General features: G+C 45.8%; 2 protein-coding genes across 6 annotated transcripts in view; both read right to left on the reverse strand.

The window, feature by feature from the left end:
• Positions 1-4,295: 4,295 nt before the first annotated feature.
• On the reverse strand, positions 4,296-10,880 carry fam20b (FAM20B glycosaminoglycan xylosylkinase). 2 transcript variants are annotated; one of them, XM_011614616.2, is made up of 9 exons: positions 10,658-10,880; positions 8,437-8,753; positions 8,028-8,275; positions 7,864-7,950; positions 7,617-7,726; positions 6,312-6,483; positions 5,518-5,709; positions 5,214-5,273; positions 4,296-5,136 (listed from the first exon to the last, which is right to left on the reverse strand). In XM_011614616.2, exons 2-9 carry the CDS (start codon positions 8,563-8,565, stop codon positions 4,905-4,907), a joined length of 1,230 nt encoding a protein of 409 aa, XP_011612918.1. In that variant the 5' UTR covers positions 8,566-8,753; positions 10,658-10,880; the 3' UTR covers positions 4,296-4,904. The 2 variants fall into 2 exon arrangements, with proteins under 2 accessions (XP_011612918.1, NP_001041506.1); NM_001048041.1 differs by lacking the exon at positions 10,658-10,880 and having other exon boundaries at positions 4,905-5,136; positions 8,437-8,565.
• Positions 10,881-11,277: 397 nt separating this feature from the next.
• ralgps2 (Ral GEF with PH domain and SH3 binding motif 2) overlaps positions 11,278-18,910 on the reverse strand; it is a 46,207-nt gene continuing 38,574 nt past the window's right edge. For 3 of the 4 annotated variants that reach the window (XM_003974029.3, XM_011614735.2, XM_029828448.1), the window contains exons 10-21: positions 18,586-18,723; positions 18,360-18,450; positions 18,175-18,242; positions 17,959-18,088; positions 17,730-17,881; positions 17,601-17,655; positions 16,944-17,021; positions 16,098-16,203; positions 15,471-15,563; positions 14,374-14,479; positions 14,177-14,268; positions 11,278-14,069 (exon numbers count right to left, since the gene is read on the reverse strand). In XM_003974029.3, the coding sequence (XP_003974078.1) occupies positions 14,040-14,069; positions 14,177-14,268; positions 14,374-14,479; positions 15,471-15,563; positions 16,098-16,203; positions 16,944-17,021; positions 17,601-17,655; positions 17,730-17,881; positions 17,959-18,088; positions 18,175-18,242; positions 18,360-18,450; positions 18,586-18,723 (1,139 nt within the window). In that variant the 3' untranslated portion in view covers positions 11,278-14,039. The remainder of the gene's footprint in view (positions 14,070-14,176; positions 14,269-14,373; positions 14,480-15,470; positions 15,564-16,097; positions 16,204-16,943; positions 17,022-17,600; positions 17,656-17,729; positions 17,882-17,958; positions 18,089-18,174; positions 18,243-18,359; positions 18,451-18,585; positions 18,724-18,910) is intronic. The other variant, XM_011614736.2, reaches the window with a different exon arrangement.

An 18,910-nucleotide genomic window follows, 5' to 3' on the forward strand; every position in this document is an offset into this window, starting at 1 on the left:
CTATCTGCCAGGTAATGATGACGAAACTGCTGACAGCCAGACAGACAGGAAAAGTGAGAGCTGGCAGGATGATGAAAACTCTTTATTTGGGTTTCATCCCAACAGGGGATGACCTGATATGAGGTAGTCAAACAATGCCATTCCCATATCATATTATCACTTTACATTCAAATCTACAATTCAGCACACACACTGATGCAGATTGTCTGGTAACGCTATACCTGAATTAGCCTTTAGGTAATTTACTCTCTGAAGAAATGTCAGGGTCATGTACAGACATTAGCTGTTACTTATGCTTCCTATTATTAGGCTGATAATTTGGCTATTTAATAGCTCTGGGTAATTGGGATTTTCTCACACACACACACACACACACACACACACACACACACACACACACACACAAACAAAATAAAACAAAAGAACACATAAAAAACAATGAAACAAATGAAAATCTAACCCCTAATCAGATTTATTTCACATTATCTCTGTGTGTAATTGCAGTATTAACTTGCAAGCATGAGAGTGAGAGTGTGCGGGTGTGTGTGTGGGTGTGTGTGTGAGAGAGAGAGAGAGAGTCTGTCTAGGAATCCTGAGGCTATTACCTACTCTAAGATAAAGGAGCCAAACTGTTTACTCCACATATTCACACAGATTATGAGAATATGTCCACCATGACAAATACATTCATTGGATAAATGAACTGAAATAAATGAAACCTGTAACTGATGTGTAAAAACAAAAACAAAATATGGTCCATTTAAATGTACTCTTTTAAAAACAATACATATAATCAATCGCCGTTGCAAAGACCACTCATTGATGACTTGCTGATTACTTATTAACTGGTTGTTGTTTTTCTGGAGTTTTTTAGGTTTGTGGTTGATGAGTTTACTTCAAAGGTAGTCCTGTAATGACTTGACCAATATTCCCTGCTGACAATAAAACCGGAAGGCCCCTCTGCTCTGTGGGCTGCTGCCACAGCCACAGATAAACAGTGCTGAGGCTTCCATCGTCTACCCACTTTGAGGGTCTTTGCAAGGACTCATCAGAAGTCACACTGGCTCCCAAGTAGATAGCTTAGTCCCACAGACAATGTCTTCACCTTGAAACCGTTGGTTACATACAGGTACAGGCTGGCCTGCTCATTTGCTCTGAGGTAGACGGTACGGAGCAGGCCCGTGCAAACGTCGTCCTGTGTAGCAGTCAGGGTGATGGAGCTTTCTGGAATTTTCTGCCCACTCACTTGCAGCTGTAGATACCCTCTTGTCTCGTGGTCCCTCAGGCTCTTGTAGCATGCGTTCATATACAAAACATATGGCCCAGTGCATCTGATTTCAATCCTGTCATTCTTTCCAGTTAGATTCATCTGATAGCTGCTGCGAATGTCATCAAACGTGAGTGTTCCATTGTTCGCGATATCTGTAGATGCAGGAAAGGAGAACTGCTGCCATAAAACTTGTGGTGAAAAGCCAGCATGATCAGAGTTTACTCACCTCCAATATCGCTAAATCTTATATGGACAATGTCTTCAGAACTCTGAGGAAAGAAAAAAACAAACATCAGAAGTAGTGCTTCAAAGCTGCCTCAATGCTTCTTTATGCTGCCACTATGACTCATGAAATGTGAGCAATTGCTGCTTTTCAAAGGTCAAACAGCTCTGCAAATCCTCAATGTTTGCTTGATTCTGTGGTTAGGTTATACTGTGTGAAACAAAAGGGGTTGATAACAACTATGGAAACTTTAGGGTCTGATTAATAACTGTAAGAGCAACACAACACTGATTAATAGCCTAAAATATCTAAAATGCCAGTCACTAGTTGACTTACTTTTATACATTGCATTTAGATTATAAATGATCAGAACTCATTTACAGATTTATACATTATCATCACTATAAATGGAACTTTTGGAGGTCTGTTATGGTTTTTAAAAAGTCTGCCCAGTTGTATTGGTCATTTTGGTCAGCTTCACCTACTAAGAGTAATGATATACAAAGAAAAACTTTGATTCAACTTTAAGATCCCAAAATATGTCACTTATGCATAATCTTTTTGCAGATGAAACAGAAAGTCAGAAAATCCCAATTATCCAGAGCTATTAAATAGCCAAATTATCAGCCTAATAATAGGAAGCATAAGTAACAGCTAATGTTTGTACATGACCCTGACATTTCTTCAGAGAGTAAATGACCTAAAGGCTAATTCAGGTATAGCGTTACCAGACAATCTGCATCAGTTTTCATGGAAGAAAATAACATTAGCAGATGTTCTAAATGTCCACTTATATAGAGAATAGAAAAAGACATTTAGGAAAGCTAACAAACCACCACTGACAACAACACCAATAATAATAATAACAACAACAATAACAATAACGATGCTAATAATAACAACAATAGTAATAATAACAACAATAGTAATAACAATAATAATAATAATAATAATAATGATGGTAATAATAATAATATCCTTACTGGCTTCTCTGCGTTTCTCCAGTAAACGCTGAAAGTCAACAGTAGGCACGTGATCACCAGTAGGTTCTGCAGGACGGCCAGCACGAGTTTTCTCATGCGCTTATTCCGGCGGTGCGCGCGGCCCCTGTGAGCATCCATCCGGCCGTTGTCCATTGTTGACAAGTTACCTTGCGCGAGCTCAGTGAAGCTTTTTAACCCGTGTAGGCACGAGGACAGTGCAAAGTGACTGGAAACACAGCTCGTGCGCTACTCTTTATGTCCGCGTGTGGGAGGATAGGCGACGCTCAGGGACAGGAGTGAAAGCAGCGGGTTTCGTATCTGTGGTACTTGAAAAAAACGTACCAAGTCTGACAGCACGGGCGCTTCTAAAACTTTTCCCATAAAACTGGTTCTGGGGGCGTCAGCGGACAGGAAAGACTGCGACCAGAATTTGCATAAATAACAAGCAAGCTTTGATAGGTTCAGGTAAACTGTCTGGGCTTTTCTTTGCTTAACGGAGGTGCACACGTAATGCGACATGTCATCAAACAATCGAGTGCCTCATATCACCACACCAGTGGCGATATTCAGCACAACAGCATGACCTCGAGGGTGATAATGTGCTTATTAAAAGAGCTCTCCGAAAGCATTTTATTAGTTAACTGGAATACGCGAGATTATGATTTATTTGTTTAATCATTAATTTGGCTCCGCCAACACAAATAGTACCGCAACTAACTAATTAACGGCTATTAGCGCATCTGTACAGCGGAGGGATAATGTCTGTGAAAAGTCCCAGCGCTGTTGCCCTCTATATCAGCGCTCATTGAAAGTTTCCTCTCCATTGAAGTTAATAAGCGTCGCATAAAAACCACTAAACCTCTCATCAGAACGATAATCCCATTAATGTTTGAGCAATTAGCTCCACACCGAGACAAAACGTTGTTGTGCTGAGCGCTCTACAGGCGGACGTGACAGGTGGAGTTTGTGGTTCTGCGTTTGGTACAAACCAGTGATACACCTGCTGACACTCAACAAAACAGGTGCGCACAGAGGCAGATGTATAGCAGCAGCTCAAACGCTTGCATGTGGTAAAGGGAACCTACTCTATTGTTTCACCTATATTGCAGGACCTGAGAGAGTAATAAAACCCAGGCCCCAGAGCGTGTTAGTCCGCTTCCAGGGGTGAGCGGTTTATGGCAAAATTACCATACAATTAGGCTTTATACAGTAAAAGATGACTTTGTGTGCGCAATGATGACGTGGGGAACTCCCATCAGCAGAACTGTCTTTAACAAATTTAACACAGTTACACGTTAGGTGTTGAGACAGTAAAAGGAGTAACAGGAAAAAGTTTGTTGAAGTTGTTTGGGGAAAACAGGTGACTCATTAGGACCCGCGTGTCCTTCAGTTCTTCTGTGTCGCATTTTAAAATGTGCAATGTTTGCACACAATGTGGTAGACCAACAATCGCTACTCGCACAATCAGAGCCAAATCAGGTGCTAAGTGTTGTGATGGCGGCTCTACTTTATGGCTGGTTGATCTACAGGTGTTGCGGATCCCAGCAGCCTCAACCACAGGGTGAGTCAGGTTGCCTCATTTCTTTTAAATCTGGTTTAAAACAAAAAATAAATAAACAGGACAGAGTTGAGTGAATAATTTAGTAAATGTGCGAATAAAGACTTACTAACTTATAAATTATCATAAAGTTTTGTGTTTCCCATAAATTGTAGTTGCACAATAAACAGGAAGTGACTCAAAGCCTCAAAATAAGCTGCAGAAACCTCAAAACACCTGCATAATTTTGAGTGGTTAAAAAAGGCAAAGAAGATGGGACAATTAAATAGACCAGAATTTAATGGTTAAGATGAACCCACAAACCTGAACCCTGAGAGGTTCAAGGCTTTAGCTGTATGTCAGTAGCTCTTCATGTTCACAGCACTCGTACACACACACACACGCGCGCACACACCGACCCATATAATCCACAAAATCTATATATTCCTTTGTCTCACAATCTCATCACGACTTCCTTAAATATGTACACAATAATGAATTAGTGCCATTTTATACTCTTCTTAAAATTAATCCCAACACCCTGAACTAAAAGCGGTATTTTTCCTCCAAATGCTCCATTTCACCTCGCTGCTCTGTTACACATTCACTGTAGAACTGAAAGTTGGAGTTGAATGGAGGAATCGGCATGAGGCAGCAGTGTCAGCATCACCAGTAGTATCAGACTGGAGGGTTGGGGGGGTGAGACACGGTTGAGGAGCCACACAGGTGAACGTGAGGCCACTGAGAAACCAGCCGGTCCTCAAGAAACCACTCCAGTTTTATGAGGGATCAAACAAGGTCGTGATGAAAAGGATGAAAAGTAAACAGTTCACTTTCAGCCCCCCTTCAGAACCAGGCTCAGTCACAAGTCCCAGCTGTTTCCATCCTCGTCTAGGGATGGGGGAGGTTCATTCGGTCCTCTATTAACGTGTTGTCGGGCCCGTGCGTCTCCATACACTGCTTGACAGTTGCTGCGACTGCAGACAGACGTCTGTCCAGAGCGGCCAGGTGGGGTTCAGCCAGGACCGGGTGGATGGGGTCAAACGCCATCGCCTGCCTCATGGCTGAGCTCAGAGCTCCGCCTCTCAGAAGGTTTAATCTGTTCCAGGTGGACACGCGGATCCTGGCAGGTGAGGGGAAAAAAAACATGATGTCATAGACAAGAAATGACCACTAACTGGCTGGTATGCCGATACTCACATGCAGCACTGATAGAGCGGAGCGAGGATGCTGCGTTCATCTAGAGCTGCGTTTCCAAAGCTACACACACACACACACACACACACACACACACACACACACACACACACACAGGCAGACAAATATGCTTTAACTGTTTTAAGTTGCTTAAAAACAGTCAGTTCATGGCAATAGGCTGATTCACCCCGTCTCAGCAGCGTTAAATATTAATTGAGGAATTTCAAGGTTCTGGGTTTGGGTGAGCCTCGTTAAAGAATGACCAAGGGCAGCTTGTGGCGTTCGGGAACATCGCCAAAGTCCTCACCTCTTGGCATTGTCGAGCAGGATGAGCATGCTGGCGCCGCCGTCATCCTGGAAACTCTCATAGTGATGCCGATCGGCGTTCCCAATGAGGTAATCGAATACGGCCGTGTCGATGACGTCCAGCAGTCTCGGCCCGGCGTCGTACGGCGGCATTTTCTTCACCGCTTCGCAGTAGCTCTCGTCGTACTCCCACCTGCAGAGGCACAGACATGCTGAAGTCCAAATATTTGATTTCATTTTTTTTGCTTCCAGCAGCCATCAGTGATAACGGCTGAGAGCCAAAAATAGAGACCAATCAACGGCTGTTGTTGAGTGGTTCAGCATATGAGGTGCACCACAGCCCAAATACTGAGATGAGAAACACGAATGTACTGATGACTAACACACTGGACACAATGACTGTTGACATGGACTCGTATATTCTGGTTTTGAGTTGAATCCTAGCTGCGCTCGCCAGTAACACCGTTTACATTTACATGCAAAAACATTATTCATGCCTTTTAATTACAGGATGAATACCAGAATGTCGTTTTTCTGATTTAGGCCATGTATTGACACATGCCAACCTGAAAACGGAGCAATGCAAGGTGCTTTTTTTTTTTTTTTTAAACGTAATTTTGAGCAATAGGAGAGCGACTGGCAGCAGGATCAACTCCAGGTCAAGCTCCAAGACACCAAGACAAGGAGGGTCCATTTTCCTGTTGGTGTTCCCAAGGACTCCCAGAACCTTGACGAGGGCTTGGTCTGGTTAGTGATGTTTATGCACACATGCACTAAAGGTGGACCAGCACGCACCTGGCCAGCTTGCCCTCTCTGTATGTGCGTCCCCAGGGGTGTCTGTGTTTCTGCAGAGGCCAGACGTCAGGGAGCCAAAGGGTTAACGATCCCTCCATCAGCTCCCCCTCTGCACAGGCTGGCTCGCTCTCTCTGCAGTAATAACACTTTCCATAGAAACAGGTGTTATTACCTGTAGAAAGACAGAAGGAAAATCATGAACGCGGCTGTTTTATCGGACATTTACAAACGCGCTTAATATTTACCGATATTTATATTGAGCTGGCTTTCACCATAAATGTAATTGTAGAAATACAGTCCCTCTAAGACGGACACGGACAAGTATAATCTGAGTTCCACAAGGACACAAACTTTCCAGGTTGTGGTCAAACGACACAGAATTCCTGCCCAGGAGGGGAGATGACCGGGTGGGAACCCTGGGTAGGGAGGGGTCTTTCCACCTACTTCTGGTTTTCACACAATTTACATTTTACGACATATATTTGAAAATTAGCTGGATTGGATAACAAACCATTTCATGCTACTAATGGACGCACATAATGAGTATCCAGGTTCTCAAATCCACTGACTACAGAGAACGCTGATGGAAAATATTCTAAAACTGTGCACCAAGAACTATACACGAACTCAAACTGCTTCTCCAGGAGCAAACCAGTTTCATGTGTTCTGTTGCTGCCCCAAAACTGAGCCTTACTGGAGCGGCGATACATCAAAAACTGCATCTCAAATATCAAATAATCAATAACCAAGAAGTAGTTCCAACACCACCTTCAGTGGAGGAACAGAAGGAAGGAAATAAATCAAGATATTTTCAGAATGGAAACGTTGACCAAAAATTTAAATTTGACCAAATATGGGTGGGATGAATAACCCTGACGTATGTGCTGAAATACTAAAGCCGAAAGCTGAGCAATATTCACCCCACAGAAACCTGAGCCTAAAAAAAGTGTTGATATTGCTCCACACTGTGGTCATTCTGATGTTACAGGATGTTTCGACGTTTATACATCAAGAATGGGACTGAGCTGTGGACTGAATGGTTACTCATTCTGACCACAGCAGAGCTTCACAGGTAGATCATTTCACACTTATAATCTAAACCCGAAACCTTACAGATGAGTTTTTACCTACTCCAAGTAATTAAAACAATCAATCAAGCCTGAGAAGAGAGGTCGTGAAAGGGCAGAAAACCTTGTTACTGCTTCTGGTCAGAACTACTTTGTTCCAGCCTTCAAATTGGACCTTTATCGACAGGTTACGCAGCCACACCTTCAACAGAGGACGAGAAAGAGAACAGATACTGACCCTGCATCAGGAAAGTGCTCAGCAGCTGCTCTGTGGCCACCGGTTTGATTTCTGTCCGCAGGTTGACGTATCTTCCTACCACCAGGGGCGCCCTCCTGAAGCCCAGGATCCTGCAGGACACAGGACGCCATTAAGGCAATCCAACATCTCTCCGCTCGTTACCAACGCGGTTTCACTACCGACTCAATTTCTGCTGTAGAAACTTAAAATCGATATAAAAAAAAAATGAAAATGCATCTCGACGCACCTGTCCAGGTGGAAAGCTGCCACCTCCGCGTTGTGTCTGTCATAGCCAGCGTACGGCTCGCCCTCCACCACGTAGTCTCGGCCGTACCTGAGGGAGAGAAGACGGAGGGTAATAAACGAGGGGATCGGCCTACAGGGTGACATCCCATCACGTCTGACCCTGACCTCTTGGGTTTGAAGACCACTTTCTGTCCCCCGTCCAGTACCAACAGGGCTTTCAGCTGTGTACCTTTGTAGCCCACGTCTGCCCGCTCTACCCTCGCCGTGCTGAGCGATGTGAGCACGGCCGCCAGCTCTGGCGTCTCCTCGGGGTACACCTCTCTTGGGCCCACCCACTGGCTGGCGATCTCCCATGGAGACTGGAGTGTGTGAGTGAGCCGAGCTCCCCGGGAAAGAGAAAGGCCAGCTTCCATCTAATAAGACCCACGTGCGAGTATATTAATAACCACGACGATCGGCTTTACGTCTGAAAGCACTTTGGGTTATGTAGTCTTCTAAAAACATTTTAAATGCTCTGGTCTGACATGTTTTCTTTACAAAGCTGAAGACAGGACACAGTCTGGGAAAGACTCACCCTTCGGAACGCCCGGAGGTCCCGCCGACTGGCTGCAGAGCCCTCGCCCCCATCCAGCAGGAAGATCTTGGCGAGGCCGAGCAGGAGCAGCACGGCACACAGCACCACTACGCGCTGTTTCAGCTTCATGTCCACGCCGGCCGGCCGGCCCCTGCCCCCGCCTCACCTCAACTGATATTGTGTGTGTGTCCCCCGCAGCAATTGGCCCCCTCACCCCTGATGCATGGCCCCTCTACCTCCTGGTCTCCTGCCAGGCCTGTGGGTGGCGGTCTTATGAAAGGCGGTTGTGTTTCTCCCGAGCTGCAGCCTGGACTCACCTGCGGGGGGGGGGGGGGGGTGAGGAGGTTGGCGAGGAAGAGGAGGGATGAGAGGGGAAAGAGTGAATTGAAAAATGTACTGAAACTGTGGGGGGAGGAAACCGGTCGATCCTCACGCCCCTGGGGGATAAAGATTGACCCAGAAGAGGTGCCCAACATATGCAACTCCATCTGGATCACTCAGGCCGTCTCTGTCAGCAGGTTGGTACAATTCTGAGACCGTTCCTGATGTTTGGTTTGTAATAAAAACCTTCAAGAACCACGAGACATTTATAGGGAGTACGGCCAATCCCCATCTGATTACTGCCGCCATTGTCAGGTGTGAAGAGTAAACAGCTGAACTGAGAAAACACAAGACCACTGATGTTTCACAGGTAAAAAAAGAAAGAAAAAGAAACCAATGTCACAAGATCTGGATCATATGGAAGTATCATATCAGGTAAATAAAGATGACAGATGAAACCTAAACCCTGATCTGAAACGCAGCCATTGTCTCGCTTCATTTTACTGGGCTTCTCATATTGCTCGTCTTTATTGGAACTCGAGGGGGTTTACTAGGGGACCGGGGACCCTCCACAGCCGTATCCCGAGTTCCCCGTGAACATCGGCCTGAAACAGAACGTGATTAATGTGCCTGTTTCATTTGCATCCGTGTCGTTTTTCTCACCCAGATTACCTGCAGGGTGAGACATGCTGGACTGAACCAGGAGCTTAGTGCTGACCTACGGAGGAGAGCATCCTCAGCTCCAGCATCATCGCGCAGAACAACAGCTGCTGGCTGCAGAGAGGACAGTAGGGAGCAGCCTGGCCACCACCACAGACATCTAAACCATCGGCTGAAGGACAAGATTCCCAGTTCTGAGGGGACACCACAGGCAGGAGGCAGCAGTGTCCAAGACACGACTGAAGAAGACTTTTCTTTCCTGTGGCTTGTTAATGTTGCTTTTCCCGATAGCCAAGACAGGCCCTTTAGGCTCACTCCCTGCCTCTTACTGTACAGTCTTTATGTACATGGATTATTTGCTTGACTGTTTCCTGTTGGTTTTAACTGGGAACTGGAGAGCACCATTTTGTATCATTTCATGTTAAAGTTTGGCTCCGAATGACAATTTAAAAAAACAAAAACAAACTTTAACTGTGTACTTCAGGGACGGACTGTATATGCGTGACGGTTTTATTGTGGTCTCAGAGTCTACAAAGTGAGCTTGGTAGTCCTGGAAGACTGCATGCCATCAAAAGCAAAGCTTGTTCTGGCTGGGCTGAACCTGGCCACACATTCAAAGCGCCCAAACTTCAGATTTGCGTCCTTCCTCCAGGCGATGATGAGCATGCAGCCCTGCAGAGCTGCAGCGACGTTCACATTCAGGGGAGGAGAAAGCCAATCTTTGTGGTTGGTGGTGTTTTAGCGTGTCAAACATCTCTGATGACGCCGCCTCAGGTTGAACTTGACGGCCTGCCACATAAACCTACACGTCACCTCAGCAATAAAACAGGGTGCCACGTTACACCGTCCATACACTGGCTGACATAATGACCCGATCTGCGCCAAACCCGTCACAAAACCAACATATCATATTAAGCAGATAGTTCCAAAAAAAGATCCAGCCACGCAGGCGCTCGCTTCCCTCTCACAATCGATCTTTCATGATGTTGCCGTCTGAGGACCGAAGAGACAACACCACCGGCGGTGCAGCGTGCACGGGACACGACCATATAGACGTCCTACGGTGGATTACTCCTACAAAAATCTCCACCCGGCGTAAAATGACTGCAATTATGAAGGGGCAGCAGCGATAACCGCTGTGCAGACCCCGTACACCTGGCAGCGGGAGTTAGCTACAGCAGCCTGCTAGCTACAGTCCAGCACAGCTGCGTCGTCTGTTGTCGTCACCCAACTCACCTACCTTGTGGACATTTGTCGCGTATTGCGCGCAAAATAGCTTCCAGCTGCGAAAATCTTCCGACATTTAACGTGCACACGCGCCACGGTGGTCTGTCAGTTTCTCGATCCCCCGGTAGAGCACGCTCCTCCGCCCTTATCCTCCAGCTCCTTCCCTGGCCTACAGCCTCCACTTCCCGAACGCTTCCTACTCCTGTACCTCGGTCATACCGCCACCAGGGGCGGTAGCGCGGCGATAACGGTGAGAACGGCTCCCAAATGACGCAGCTGAAGAAAAACCCGTTAAAAACGCTTACAGTCCACTTCAAATAAATGAAACGTTCTATAAACACTGTTTTATATAAACGAATGGCTGATTGTGTGGATCCATAAATAACCTGTTTCTCTGCGTCCCATTGGAAGGTTATTTAGCATGAACAATTGAGATATTTCGATATTCCAATCACGTGACAGCAGTGACGTAGGCCTTTCTTGCAAGCCACAATTGTGTGTCAAATTATACATTATTCTTCTTACTGATAGACAAAAAAAATACATCACAGTTGCATGTAAAAGTTGTTCCGTCAATCTATTCCTCTGTATTCAAATAAAATAATCAAAGGAACAAAGAATGAGACGAGAAAGTGGAGTAAAAAAGGGTGTTTATTGTTTCTTCACACCTGGCAGCACATCACTCAACATTGAGGTCACAGCGCTCACCACAGTTGCGACACTGGCAGAGACACACACACAGAGCCAGGTGGGGTCATACGTCATCCTGTTCTTGTCCCTGGTAAACAGTGAACGCACCACAGAGGAGGTACAGAGTCAGGCTCAACTTCTCGAACAAAAACTAAACCCTTCATCTTAAACTTTGTGTGAAACAACGGAATTTAGACAGCAAATAGACTCCGCATTTGTAGATGGTGTGGTCAATTTAAAGGACAAGGGACTTTCCAATCCTAGCCTGAAAGAGATTTTAAATCAGTTGTATTTGATGTTAGACCCTATATTTGTGACTGGCAGTGAAAAGCAAGAAATCCTTTCGTGCCAACAAGCTTCAAACTAACATGTTTCCATTAATTTGACCACACATTTTATAGATAATATCAAAAAAGAAAAAAGAAATCACGTGACAGAGAAACCTCAGCCAGAGAGCTTCATAAGATCTGGGCTTTGTCATTGAAGGAAGGATGGTTGACTACAAATAATTCAAATAATGCTCCAAACTCAATGTTTACACTGACTTCTTCCATTGACATTTAAAAAAGAGATTTCCTGTTTCTCTGCATCACCAACAAAACAGATTCCACTTGTACTGTATGAATATTCAAGATTAAATAAACACCCCTCATTCGTGTCACCTACAGTATTTCAGACCCTCGTTGTCCCTGCACAGCTCTTCACGCTTCACAATCCCTCCACTTCAGAAAAACACCTTCCACTTGTGGCGTTTCTGCAGTTTCCATTCTCATCTACTCGTGTTGCTACGCGCAGCCCCTACGACCAGCCAGTTGGCATTCCTGGCACTAGCTAGTGGCCGTGTTAACGGCCACTAGCCCCCCCCCCCCCCCGTGGTGACGGTGGCCTAGGCCGGCTGTGTCTCTGGTTTGAATTATTTTATAAAAATAGAGGGGTATGCACGCACATATAACCGCAGCATTTCATCTGCCTGTACTCGCATCCTCATTCACTCCTCCACAGGTTCATTTCATCATCTCTGTTCTGATTTATGCTATGACCTAAAAAAAAGCTGAAATGGGGACTTGGACTGTGGCTGAGAGTCTGTTTTTGTGCACACGTGTGCCTCAGTGAACTGGACATTAGCCTGAAGAAAATGTTGGACTGAATCATATTTATAAGTGTGTGTGAGAGAGAAAGAGAGAGGGAGAGAGAGACCGTGAGTCCATCCACCTGCTGCTAAACTGATGATTTCTGACTGAACCATTAAGTTGTGAAGGGGGAAGAAATACTATGTAAACATAAAATGTAAACAGTGATGTTTAAAAAGTATTTGATAGTTATTCCCACCAGTTGTGGCAGCCTGAAACCTTTTGTATCAACAGGAGGGAAACATTGGCACCGAATGACTGAGGTGCTTTTCCAAATTAGATGTAATACAGGCAGGGTTAATTTAAAAAAAACAACAAAAAAAAACGATTTTTATGTACATGAAATATTCCAAATACCCCAAAAGAGGAGAAACACAAAAATGCAACATTCAAATGTAACAGACGATACTACATTAATGTGCAATCATCTACTACTTATTAATACTGTGAAATGCACCATCCCTCTCCAGAAACAAAACCAAAAAAACCAAAACCGTTAACACAAGACTTAAAACAGGCTCTGAATGGCTCCAGGTAGCATTATAATCTGCTCCAGATCAGAAGCTCTAAGCATCGTGACTGACGAGTACAAGAGGAGATTAAATAATGTGTTGAGATGGAGACGCTCTCTCTCTGACGCCTTCAGGGTTTCAAGTCGAATGTGGGTTTCTGAGAGCAGAAAACACTGGAGAATGTTTTCAAAAGACACCCCCTCCTAAATCCCACCGTGTTCTTGTCTGTAGCTTAGGTTCTGGGAATATCGTACCTCTGTAAAACAACGATTTCTGCCATTTAAGCAAGTATCACCGAATACAACTGTGCACGCAGCTGTACTTAAGATCAGAACACTTATCAAGAGCTGTATCATAAAAACAGGACAACTGGAAAAAAACCTCTGCTGGAATTAAGTGTAACAGAGCCCTTATGTTTATAATGATGCATTCAAATGTGTGCGAATGTCTGTATCTATGTGGGAAAGTGAGTTTGTGGCTCATGTAAATGATCCTGTGACTCCAAGTCAACTCAAGTGTATGAACAATATCATATACAGTATATACTACAAACGATGTTTAAAAGTGTGAACCAAGCTAGTAAAAAGTGTTTTTAAACCCTCCAAAGTCCAGTGGATTGGTCCAACGTGAGACTTGCACACTGGATTTGTGTGTCGACTTGAATAAAAAGGTGGGAGTCTGACACGGTAGCATTGGGGTGACATAAAAAAGAAGTAAACAGGAGAAGTTTACTGCCGTTCGCTGATGAACAGTCCGCGAGGGAGGAGCCGCTCGGCTCCGCTCAAGTGCTCAAGACTGAAGATGCCGAGAGGGGAAATGAGAGCAGTGGTATAGGTCCTTGTTCAGTAGTTTGTTCAACCAAAACAATCACACACACACACACACACACACACACACACACACAAGCGCGCATACGCACACACTCCGGTTAAGGCAGTGTTGGCAGGGGAGGCTGCAGTGAGGCTGAGTGGTGGGGGGGTCAGGGCTCATGGCAGTGAAAGATTCCAGAGTCAACACTCCTCTTCATCCCTCTCCTCTGCTCAGTCACACCTCTCAGCGTTGCTCACTCGAATGACATCAAGTTGGCCGGCACCTGGATACAACGTCACTGTGATGAAACAACCCACAATGTGTGTGTGTGTGTGTGTGTGTGTGTGTGCGCGCGCGCGCAGAGGTACAGGTGTTGATGCAGCTCCATACCTGCTGTCTATTGCTCTGACAGGCAGCACTCAGATGTTTAAACCACAGCAAAGCGTTCATCCTGTTCCCTGCCTGGTACTTGTAGGTGTTACCTGGGCAACGGAAGCCAAACAATGTGAGGCAACACGTCTTTCAGTCCTGTCTGCATTCCAAAAACAAAGTGTGTGTGTGTGTGTGTGAGTGTGTGTGTTTCTCACCCCGTTCCGAGTCTGTCAGCAAGAAGACGTCCGGATGCTCGGGATCGTCGGCCATCATGGCCATTAAACCCACCACAGACCCGCTTTTAGTGGATGTGGATTTGAACTAGATGGCGTAAAGAGAGAGAGGGGGGGGGGGTGTTATGTGTCTGATGTCTCTGTTGTGTTTTGGGCTCAACCTTCACAACAAACAGCTCTGATATTCCTCCCCCTCCCCAGCCTGCATGTGCGCTCCACAAGGTTCTCATTACCCCGTGAGTGACATACAAGACTGCAGTGATCTCACTGGACTCATTATCCAATGAGTGCTACCATCTGTCTGTCCCCCAACATCCCAGACTAACCGCCCCCCCCCCCCCCCATGTATATAAATGCAGACACACACACAATCACTGCATCTCAAATCTCTCTCATGAGCAGGCATACTTTTACCAAATGTTCCCAGGAAACGCACGGCCTGCGTCAGGCTCCATCTGGACATTTAAACACACAGTGGTCCGGACAACGAGGCTGTCTCCGTCCGTAACGACCACGACGGATTTAATATAAAAGACTCAAATTGAGAAATGGCAGAATTTCAGCTTAAATCTGAGAGGCCAAATCAAAATCGGACCTAAATGTCTATCAAACTTCCATTTCAAACGGGGCATGCAGGGTTTGTTGTTGTCCCTGTTCAGTTTGAGATTGGCTCAATCTTCCGACAGTATCGATCTGTCTGGACCAGAACTCGTCCTGCTGCTTCCCTCAGCAGTCACATGGTGGATGAACACCAGCACTCTGGGTTTCATAAGCATCCTCTGAAACCGCTGCAACCACGTTTCACCCACGATGAGCTTTCATTAGGATGCTTCTATTCTCCACACTTTTCGCTTCTCATCAACCTGATTCAAGTTTATCTCGAGTTCATCTGTCCAAAGGAGCCGATTCCACAACTTTTAAGTCTTAAGATCTTTTCATACACGTCAGCTCAATTATCTGCTGTCGCGCTCGTCCACATAAACACTTTTAAAACCTCTTTAGAACTTTAAAAAGTTCCATGGACTCCTGCCAGGACGGGTACCGTGGATGTGATCTGTCTGATTGCTCGTGTGACCTACATGCTTTCTCTCGGTGGCCTTCAGAGACTTGGCAGGGTAGTAGTAGAGCTGGTCCCCACAGAGAGCCACCCAGTATTTGGTCCATGCCGCCACCTGCGGAAATTCAACCGTCAAATTCGCCTGAATGCTCGCTCGTCTATCAGCTTCTATTAATCCTCGATTCGGGGATGATTCGTTTAAGATGAGAAAAGCAGGAGCGGACGTGACTGAAGAAGAGTGACGGCACGGTTTGAAATGTAAACATTCTCCCTTGGCAGAGATTCTTCTATAGATTAAAAATGTTGGAGGCCAGAGTCAATAAAGACAGATATCAGCAAGAAAATGTCTGAGAGGGAAAAAAAGGAGGTGAAGTGAAGCCACTGAATATTACTCCTGGTGTGGAGAGATTTCCTCTGACTACAAAGCCATCAATCTCTCTACGTGTTTATAGATACGTATAAATTAGACAGATACAAAACACATGAGAGCATAATAAGATCCAGATTTGTTTCCAGACAAAAGGAAAAGGAATTATCTGTCCACAAAATGAACGTACAGGAAGCAAAAAGGGGCAGTGAGGGGCTGTCATGCATTACGTAGTGTGGACATTTACAGCCCCTCTGTGAGTGAATGTGTGTGTGTTCTCACCGTTGGTTTCTTGCCCTCCTTCAGCACAGTCTTTCTCTTTAGGACACCCTGCACCGTCACCGCTCCTGGATACAGGTGAACGGCCAGCTCCTCCGACTCTGCTGAGCTGCAACAGGACAAACGTCACAAACTTTACACCGAGTCAGAAAACACACCCAGGAAGGACGACAAGGTCCGCCTCAGATCACCGGTGAATTAGTAGAGTGAAGCAAAAAGACAAGACACAATTTGCAGTTCCAGATTTACTCCGGTTTAAAATGCTGACGCTCAAATCTGTTCAGATGGTCGAGGTGGGGGTGCAGATTATGTCTGTCTGAGAGTTCAAAGCAAGAAGACCAGCAGAGGAGCCCAGTGCTGTCTGGTGGAAAGAACTGTAGACAGAACCATCCCTGACCGCAAGGAAGGCCACTCCGCTTTGAGGAAGGCGACGGAGCCGTTCCTGTGCAGTCGCACATGGGATGAAAAAGGCTGAGGAAAACGCCTAAAGCTTCATGTATCGCGGGCGGTGGTCCAGGTTGACTATGAGCTGTGTGTGTGTGTGTGGGTGTGTGTGCAAGAGAGAGAGAGAGAGAGAAAGAGAGAGAGAGAGAGAGAGAGAGAAGCAGACATGCAAGAAATTACTCATTTAAAACTTTAAACACAAGAAGAAGAAGAACGCTGCCCCAATGATGATACTTTGCTAATCCCTTTTTTTTTTGGAATCACACACACACACACACGCACACGCACACACACACACGCACAGGCCCGCAGCAGTAAGAACAGCCCCTTGCAGAAACAACAGAGGTGTGAAGTGAGGATCAGAGAGGGTTTTTGCGTGTGGTCAGGCTGGTTTCCAGTCTGTACCTGCTGGGCCTCAGGACTCCTCTGTATGGGATGCGGGCCACTCGGGTCACTGGGCCCAAAGAGTGATAGAAGCGAGTCCTGTTCAGAATAGGATAAGACAGGATGGGGGCACGGGACACTGTTACTGGGTTTTTTTTCCTCTTGTTTAATCATCACTCCCTGAAAACTGCATGGATTAAGGGAAGATGGAGCAGCAGCCATTCAGTTAGGAGAGCTTCTGATTTTCAATTACAGGGTCGTTCAATAGTGTGAAGCTAGAAGTGGTGTTGGGAAGCGTCTAGAGCTGTGACTATTTAGGTTTGAACTACTGAAAGTAAACATCTGTTGGTGCAGAGGTTGACTGACAGCTGCTGGGGATTGAGATGTTATGCACTGGAATTCGGCTCAGGTTGCGGGGAGGAGCAGAAGCATCTGAAAGCAGCGATGAAAATATGAGGCATGACGGGACCTGGCTGTGAAGCTAGAAGCAAAGACCGGCCATTGCGTTCGTGCGCGAGCCTTAATGGCAGATCGTTTCAGAAAAGGCCATCTTGAGGCCAGAGCGTTTCAGATTACACAATCACATCTGCTGCGGGGGGGGTGGGGGTAGGTCAAATCATGAGCTTGCATGTCGTTTTGATGGGAACTGGAACACGACCACAAACATCTACGCCTTACCTCTCAAAAGCCGGCCAAGACACCTCTTCACTGATCTCAGAGCCATCGCTGCTCCCTGTGACGGAAAGAAAAATGAGACAAACTGCTTCACAATAAAACGAATGCTCTATACGTGCGTGTGCGCGTTACCAAGTGAAATGCCGCTAGACAGAGTGGAGCTCTCTGCTTGACATCGGCTGGGACTGTGGCTCTCCATCACACTGTCATCCAGCAGGTGTCGAGAACCAGCGTTGGGGAACGTCGCGCTTTTGAACTCCACCGTGTTCATCTTATGAATGAAACTAGCAAGACACAGAAAGGTTTTTGACCACACGATGGGTGCTATTTAAAGCCTCCCCTAAAGCCACAAAATACTGACTTGTAGCCCAGGCTGTGGCACTTCCTGTGTCCGTAGGGCAGCAGGTTTCTGGGTGACGGCGGCGTGGCGGGTACTTCGGACGATATTGTACATTTACGGCCGCAGAGAGGAGAGGCTGATGCCTCCTGACCTTTAAGTGAGAGTCGGGGTGGGGGGAATATTTATAACCAAGGTAAAAATTTAAAAAAGTCCAAAATTGAAAAGAACTCATCTTACCTGCAAGATCTTCTTTGGAAGCATTTGCTCGGGGGGTGCTGGTGCCTGGCTCAATCTTCTGTGACAATCTAAATCAAAACAACACTGACGTCATCTTCAAAGCAATGTCACTGTCCAGATGTCCAGATGAAAGTGATACGGGCGACATAAATTAGCAATAACCGCTTCCGCCATTAAACCCTCACTTGTAGTTATCGTCCTCCACAAATTTCTGCAGCTCCTCAATGTATCTGACAGAGTTTAGATACTTCTGTACATGAGGCAACACTGGTACATCTGAAAGAAAGAGAGAACGAGTCGAGGCGATTTCGCAATAATAGCGATCCATCAGTAGCTGCCTGAATAATAAAAATCATATAAATATCATATTGTGCCTTCCAACCATCGACTGGATCTACTGTGTGTGCTCACCATAGGTGCAGGATCTCTGCAGGTCTGAGATGATTCTGAGAATGTTATTCATCAGGTTCGACCTCTGTTCGTTCTCCAGTATGCTGCCTGTGGAGGGGTAGGCTGAGTCTATGTACGTCAGGTCGGATAGGTACATCCCTGAAATGAAGCGAAAGGTGGAGAGAAATTAAATGTCTTGTGCCCTCACCTCCCCCAGCGTTAATGAACCGTGCGAGTCAGACAAGGACGCCATCATACAGCCCACCACCAAGCTTATATGGATGCTTCTCGGTAAACTAGATTTCTCTATACACAACAAACACATAGACACTAAGAAAGATGGATA

This window comes from Takifugu rubripes, chromosome 20 (assembly GCF_901000725.2).
Source record: "Takifugu rubripes chromosome 20, fTakRub1.2, whole genome shotgun sequence".
Classification (NCBI taxonomy): domain Eukaryota; kingdom Metazoa; phylum Chordata; class Actinopteri; order Tetraodontiformes; family Tetraodontidae; genus Takifugu; species Takifugu rubripes.